General features: G+C 41.3%; 1 protein-coding gene across 9 annotated transcripts in view; it reads left to right on the forward strand.

The window, feature by feature from the left end:
* The window catches only part of NEBL (nebulette), a 463302-nt gene that overhangs the window by 366888 nt on the left and 88438 nt on the right, over positions 1 to 7976 (forward strand). For 6 of the 9 annotated variants that reach the window (XM_045300212.1, XM_045300217.1, XM_045300216.1 and 3 more), the window contains one exon: positions 2927 to 3031. The exons of the other annotated variants lie outside the window; for them this stretch is intronic. In XM_045300212.1, the coding sequence (XP_045156147.1) occupies positions 2927 to 3031 (105 nt within the window). The remainder of the gene's footprint in view (positions 1 to 2926; positions 3032 to 7976) is intronic. 9 annotated transcript variants of the gene reach the window in all.

The raw sequence follows: 7976 nt of genomic DNA on the forward strand, positions 1-7976 counted from the left end.
TTGTTTGGTTTTGCTGTTTTGTTTTTGTGCATATTATTATATCCACAGGTCTATGTTGATAAGACAGGCAGGATCAACAATCTGAAGGAGAAAACAATGGGACCGATGGTTCCAGGGGGACATATGAGAGGGGGAGGTGGGGAAAAGGAAATGGTGTTAACAAACCCAGGGACAAGGGAGCAACAAGTGATCCAAAATCGGTGGCGAGGAGTGTGTAGGAGGCCTGGTGGGGCTTGATCAAGGGCATTTTAACCTTGAGGAATTACTGAAACCCACATGAAGGCTGAGCATGATAGTGGGACAAGAGGAAAGTAAAAGGAAATCAAGGAAAGAACTAGGAGACAAAGGGCATTTATTAGAGGTCTAAATACAGGCATGTGCATAGTAAATCTATGTATATATGAGGATAGGGAAATAGATATTTGTGCATATATTTATAGGTTTAGTATTTAGGTAGCTGATGGACATTGGGCCTCCACTCAAGTACTCCCTCAATGCAAGAACACTTTGTTCTATGCAACTGGCATTTCATGATACTCACCTTCCCAACATAATCAATCGCTGAAGACAAAGCGAGTGCATAAGCAAATGTGGTGAAGAAAGCTGATGGTGCCTGGCTGTCAAAAGATACAGTGTCTGGGGTCTTAAAGGCTTGAAGATAAACAAGCGTCCATCTAGCTGAGAAGCAACAAAGTCCACATGGAAGAGGCACACCAGCCTATGAGAACACAAGGCGTCAAAGGGTTCAGGTATCAGGCATCAATGACCCCCCAAAATCATAGCATTGTGAATGAGGGGGAGTGCGGAGTGGGGACCCAGGGCCCATCTGTGGGCAATTGCACATCCCCTTGCAGAAGGGCCACAGGGAAGAGACGAGCCAGTCAGGGTGCAGTGTATCAATGATGAAACACACAACTTTCCTCTAGTTCTTTAATGCTTCCTCCCCCCACACTTCCACTATCATGATCCCAAATCTACCCTACAAATCCAGCAAGACCAAGGGCTTGTACACTGGTACAGATAGGAAATAGAAACAGGGAATCCAGGACAGATGAACCCCTCAGGATCAGTGGTGAGAGTGGAGATATTGGGAGGGTGGAGGGAGGGTGGGGTAGAAAGGGGGATCCGATTACAAGGATCTACATATAACCCCTTCCCTGGGGGACGAATAACAGAAAAGTGGGTGAAGGGACAGTGTGAAACATGACAAAATAATAATAATTTATAAATTATCAAAGGTCCATGAGGGAGGGAGTGTGGGGAGGGAGGGGAAAAATGAGGAGCTGACACTAAGGGCGCAAATAGAAAGCAAATGTTTTGAGAATGATGATGGCAACAAATGTACCAATGTGCTTGACACAATGGATGTATGTATAGATTTTGATGAGTTGTATGAGCCCCTAATAAAAGGATTTTCCAAAAAAGAGGAAAAAAGTAGAAATAGTATTGCTAATAAAATTATTATATCTGATCAAGAATAGATATAGATTATAGAGTTCTGCAGAAAAGGAGTGTGTATTATTGTAAATTAGTAGCTAGGAAAATTGTTAACACATGTAATTATGCTCATGAGAAATTATACCCCTGAGAGTGGGCTTATTGTACAGTACTGTGACATGGTAGTCTGTCACAGAAAGGTTTTCTGAAGTGATATTTGCAATGAATTACAATTTATTTTTTATCCTTTATGTAAATGCTGTGAAATATTTCTTTATATAGTTTCTTTTAATATCAAGTTCATTTTACAAGGAATAAAATACCTTCAGTCCTTATTAAAATCAGTCAGAGTACAAACATGGATAGAGAAACAGAAACCACTTTGCTGTGAAATATCATTGAATTATTACTTTATTATATGATCTAAACCCTTGACTCCAGCCATGTCCTTGGGAACGAGTGTATTTCACTTTAATTAGTGTTTAGAAGGCATTGTTATTTGGGCTAAGTAAGCCAGCTATTGTCTTGTTGCCAGGAATTGAAATGGGGATTTCTGTCTTCTACAACCACTAGAAATATCATAATGTTTTCATATATACATATATACATACATATATATACTTTTTGAAAAAATGTAGACAAAATAGAGATGAGATCTGTCAGAGAAGGAAGAGTCCAGTATTTTCCACTAATAGAGATGTACGTTCCTGGAACATTGTCCTGAGAGCTCGAAATTTACAATCAGATGACGTGAATTTGACATCTTTCTTTTCCACTGAGTACAGTAGTACATTCACCTTTCCCTGCCACAGTTTCTTCATTGGTCACCTGGCAGGTACCTAATGTGCCTGCTCCTAGGCTGTTGTGAGAATTAAGCCTTAATATGTATAAAGGACATGCAGTCGTGTCTGACACGTAGTAGCTGCTCAATATTTTGGTTATCATTATTTTATTAGGATTACTAGTACAACGGAGCTTCGACAAAAGGTAGAGAAGTGAAATGGAAAGATGATGGGATTTCTCTACAAACTTGTGACGTCCCCTTGAAATGTCCAAAGCAGTTGCTAAGGAAAAAAACCCACTTTTTATAGACCCCCCACCCCCACCCAAAGGTTTTAAAATCACCACAAAACCCCCCAAAGCTCTTAACATCCCCACAATACGTAATTGAGATACTGTATTTTAAGAAATTAATAGACTCTTCTCGTTATTTTTGGCAAGCTGCAGTTCTGATAACATTACATGATGCTGTTGACACCATCTTTTTGAATATGTAAACAAGATTATCAAACTGTTTCTGCCTCTGGAAATGAAAAAAGGAAACAAACTCCCCCGGTGCTCACCATATTCAGTAGGAAATGAGCACCATCTAGTGGCTAGTGGGAATTCCACCTGTTATTTACAATGTGTTACAAATAATAGCAACAAGGCAAAAGTGTAATCAGACTTTCCCTCCAAGATGGCCTTTTGTTCCGTGTTCTCTTCCTAGGTGAAGTACAAGAAAGGCGTTCAAAGTATGCACAAACCAGTTTCCAGTCTTCCAAATGTGTTGTTTCTAGACCATGCTTTGAAAGCCAGCAAAATGCTAAGTGGTGTAAGTGTGTTGTATGGAAACAGGAGTGGGGGCAAACCCGACTGCTGACTGAGCTCACCCCTCACTCACCTGGGTGGGAGTGCCTGAGCGCCCCCGGCCCTTCTAGCTGCTTCATTTAAGAGTATCCCTCTGCTTGCACCCCGTTGCATCAAAATTGTTGCCTTACATAGAACTTTCTTGCTAGCTCCTTAAATGTCTCTCCAAGGAAATATTTTCCTGCTGAACAGCAAAGCTTGTCTTTGTGGGACCACTGTGTTCTTCCTTCGTCCCCCCCTGTCCCCTCCCTGTCTTATCTTTACTAGAGCGAAGTCTTTGGAAGGGAGAGTTTTATTTGATACAGGTCAGGGGAGCATGTCTTGTGTCCAGTAAGCCTTCCGCAAATTAAAAATGGTCTCAGCCTGAACGTATTTCCTCTGGAAGGAAGTCTTGAGGGAGGATAAACTACATCAGTACTGTGGTTTAAGTCTTGTCATGATGTCCGCACTCCATGCCACTGCACCTAGGCAAGGAAGACCATGTCTCTATGTTCTGACTAGCATCTCTATGCTCGTTGCCTGAATGGCAAGGCTGTTCGCACTCTCATCCCCTGGATGTTGTTTTAATTACTTGGTATGTCCAGATACTGACTTAGCTGGTTTTCAGTACATGATCCCTGCCGCTCCATTTTGGGTAGCTCAGAACACGATGGTTACGGTGAACTATAACTTGATCGCAACTAATTTCCATACTCCTTTGAATAATCACTCACGCACTTATCTTTGCTTCAGCATCTGCTTTGAGCCAGACACGGATCAGATGGAGGGAAACAAAAAAAAGGTGTTGGACAGAGAATGTGATTCAGTGAAAACTCACTAAAAACCTGTGTGGCTGGAGCCTGTCAGAGAGGGAAAGCTCAAATATGCTCCATTGAAACAAACGGTAGAGAATTGCTAAGTCTTCACCCGCCAAAGGCAGCAAGCTTGTACGATTTGGAGAACCAAGGAAGCATCGCCACACGTTTTACTATATGATTGTAACTTTTTTTTAATGAATTGGGCTTGCTTATCAAATCACTCCATAGTTCAATCACGCCCAGCAGATTTGTATATTTGAGGTTCGGTTCTGACAGGCTTTGCCATAAATTGGCTCAGAAGTAATTTGAATACCTCTTTGCAAAAAAAATCATCACTGTTATTACCTTTTATTATCAGTTGTTTTCTAAAGCCAGTCTTTGAACACTTGGACATGGACATCTGAGAATGGTAGCATCAGCAATTCACACAGTGCCACCTTGTATGTAGGTTTCCACTCGAGCCTATAATCCAGGATGAAGTATAGGTATCTGCTGCCAGCACCCTCAGGGACCAGTATCGTCCACTTTGGAAGCACTGAAATAGTACATCTCATTAACAGTAAGAAAACTCCAGACCGTCCAACTGTGGCTTGTGGTACCTCAAAGACGATGAACTTGTACTTGTCTTTCATAGACCTGCCCACATTCATGGAGTTAGAAATACACAGTCATTTCTACTTCCTAAACTATGAAACAATGAGATAACAGCTTCTGTTCATTTGGAGAAAGGCCTATCCTTCACTTTGATAGATGGAAATGTGTGTTCATTATTTTATAATTCTCTTTTCTCCCTTACCATCACAGCCATCATTCTTGAGATGTATTGTGCATGTGAGTAATTCACACTTGTGGAACTTATTTATTTGTTGGTTGTTGATCCTTGGCTGAGAGGCAGCATGCCATTTTTGCCACTCTATTAGGCAGGAATGAAGGTTAGAGGATTGTGTGCGGGCCAAGAATTTGCATTCAACCCTAGGACACTTCAACCAGGCTGTGCTGCCATTTTAATGTTTATTGCTGTGAGTGGTAGTTATATAACCTGTTGTTAATTTGAGAGGACTAAGAGTGAAGGGGTGGGGTTTAGCCTGTCAATCAGGTCACAGCTTGATGACCTCATTTGGAGGCACTACGGAGATAAATAATTCTTTGGAGGTGGGACACACACTCAGTCCCTGCAAGACATTCCTGTTGACAAGCCACAAGGACAGGCTGATGGCAGTCAGAGCCTCGGAGCTAGAGAAGCCACGTGGAGACCCCTGCCAGTGCTGAGATGCTTACACTGCCACTGGATCCACAAGATTTTCCACCCACTGGCCTGTGATCTTCCTGCATTTGGCGTCATTGCATGTGCTTCGTGAGTCTCACAGGAATATATAGATTTGTATCGGACATATGGGTTAATATTGATTTTATGGGCTTAATCTGGCCTGGGTTGGGATGTTTTCTCAATATTCAATTCCTCTTGTATATAAAGCTCTTTCTTACACACTTATGAATTTGTTTCTCTAGTCTACCTGGACTAACACACTACACCCCTGTACACAATCCTTTATTCCATGAGTCACTCCGTTTAAGCTTCATGTTTTCCCATCTGGATCCTAGGCGGGCTCCTAGGGACTGGATGTAATTCTCTTCTCGGAGCCCCCTGCTTCCTCCACGCCCAGCCTGCGGCACGTAATTTTCACCACCGCAGCGAAGTTTCTTGCCGTTGACCATTCTCCATCTATACTTGGGTAAATTTCCTCCAGAAATGGGGACTTGGTGTAGAAATAGGCCAATAAATTAGGGTGGTAATTTGAAATTTTGGTAGTGGAAAGAATACATGCCGGTGATCGGGGATATTTATTTACTAATAACAATTTTTATAATTTATTTTAATTTTTGTTGTAGCCAGGACTGTACGTAGCAGACAATGCTCTTACTCACTAATGTCTGCATTACAGCTAGCTCCCTGCCAGTGATTCCAATCCCTCCCCACTCCACCACCACCTGCTCCCTGCCTCTATGGACTGGTTCCTCCCCTGTTCATAGACACTCCTGCCTCCTAACATTCCCATCCACTCTTTGGAATTGCTGTTGTCAAATTGATCCCACAAGACAGTTCTTAAAAGGGCACAATGCTCATGGCACGCATATTTTACTAGTTAAGCTAAACTAGTCCTTAGTTTTAAGAAGATGTTAGGGATATTTTTGGTTTAAGATTTAAAGATTGTCAGAGGACAATAATTGTAGAGATTGATCCTGCTGTAATGGCTCCAAAAAGTTTATATTTCTTCACAAGGATGTCGACCAGTTATATATATGTAAATCCAAATAACATAAAATGCTCCTGTCATTTCTTCAAAGGAGGAAACCAAGCAAAGTCATGTAACATGTATTTATTTTACATTTTATTTATCTTGTTTAAATCTTCATCAAAGGAATGCTTTTGCTTGGATCATAGGGATTTCCCTCCATAGAAAAATGATTATTAAGTAGCTACTTCATGGGAGAGGAAGTTTAAGCCTTAAAAAAACTGTGTTACTCTGAAATATCCACTTGTTAAAGTTGTAGATTAATAACTTGGCTCAAGTTTATCAAACATTTAAACTGTAAAATTTTAATCTCAGAAGGCTTGGGATTTTGTTGACTTATAAAATGACAACGTGATTTTATTCAAACACTAATAAAGTAACATCTTACCAAAGTTAGTTGTTATAAATAGCTGGAATTTAAACCTCTCTAGTTGAATTTGGTATAAATTACACTTCTTTTCACTTAACATATCATGTGAAATGAGTGTCATAAATCTGTATAGCACAATAATAAATCTTCAAACAAGTTATTTTTGTGTTTGTACTGGAAAAGAGAGCTCTACTGGGTGTTAGTTTGTTTTATAACTTTACACAAGTAATAAAATAACCCATATACAGTGTGTGTCACTCTGCATGGTTCCCACTAGGAGGCGACAGAGACTATTATATAGGAAAAAGCAAGTATGGAAATTTTCTTCCACAAATCTTATTTCAGTCTTTTTTTTTTAATTGCAATTTCTGAAATTCTTTGTCCCTAAAATATACAGTTGCATTAGAAACGATATTTGTTGACATTTTGTCAGTATATGTCATTATTTCAGACATAATATCTACGTCTCCATTAGTTCAGAATTTCATCTTGGCAGGTTATGATTTGTTATATTCCATTTGTGATTCTTTTTATAGATACATGCAATAAATGACTTCTAATCAAATTACATTATCTCAAAGGATCTTGTTACCCTTTGAGGTTCTCTTTTTAAAATTATTGGTGATGCTGGAACGTAGACCTTGGGGCCTCTTTAACATGTAAGCAAATTGACGACTCCCCTGGCTGCTTTTCTCACTGACTTTATCTAGTGAACGTTTTGGGGGGTAGTTATCTTACCCTGAATCCACTGAGAGCACGTTGGGGCCTGACCCACCTGTGGACCTGTCTGCCCACGTGGAATCGCAGGACTCCAGTGCCAGGCACCTCTTCCCTTCCATCCTTTCCTCTCAGGTGCCCAACCTTCTTCCCGTGCCACTCCCAGACCCCTAAGCCCCCATAGACCTTTCTTTCTGGCCAGCTCTATCCTGTTGCCTTTCACTCCCTTTCAAATGCTGCTCCCTATGTCCACCACCTATGCCGTTACCCCAGCCCCCAACGTCTCCTGAACTTCTGCAAGTCTCTGTAGCTTTGCGTCTTTGAGAGTTACCATTGACCTCAGAAATGACGTGCCATTACGGACCATTGTTTCCGTTGTGCATAATCTCTTGAGACGCTATTCATGTCGTCTTTTGGCCTCTTTTATTTAAAGCCTTGTGGCCGCCAGACGCATAGCGACCCTATTGTTGACTGGATGGCAGTGAGTTGTTGTTGTTTACTTATTTAGCTGCCAAATGAAGTAGCCACAGAGCATACCAAGGGACTTGTTGGGCTGCGAATAACCGCAAGTTGTTCAGCAGTTCAAACCCACCAGCCTTCCCGAAGGAGAAAAGTGAGGCTGTCTGCTCCTGTAAAGATCTCAGTCTCGGAAGCCCAAGGGGGCAGTTCTGGTCTGTCCTGGAGGGTCACTGTGAGTCAGCATGGACTTGATGGCAGTGGCTGGATGTGTGG

Source organism: Echinops telfairi, unplaced genomic scaffold (assembly GCF_000313985.2).
Source record: "Echinops telfairi isolate 266 unplaced genomic scaffold, ASM31398v2 ScPeMD7_7461;HRSCAF=8499, whole genome shotgun sequence".
Taxonomy (NCBI): domain Eukaryota; kingdom Metazoa; phylum Chordata; class Mammalia; order Afrosoricida; family Tenrecidae; genus Echinops; species Echinops telfairi.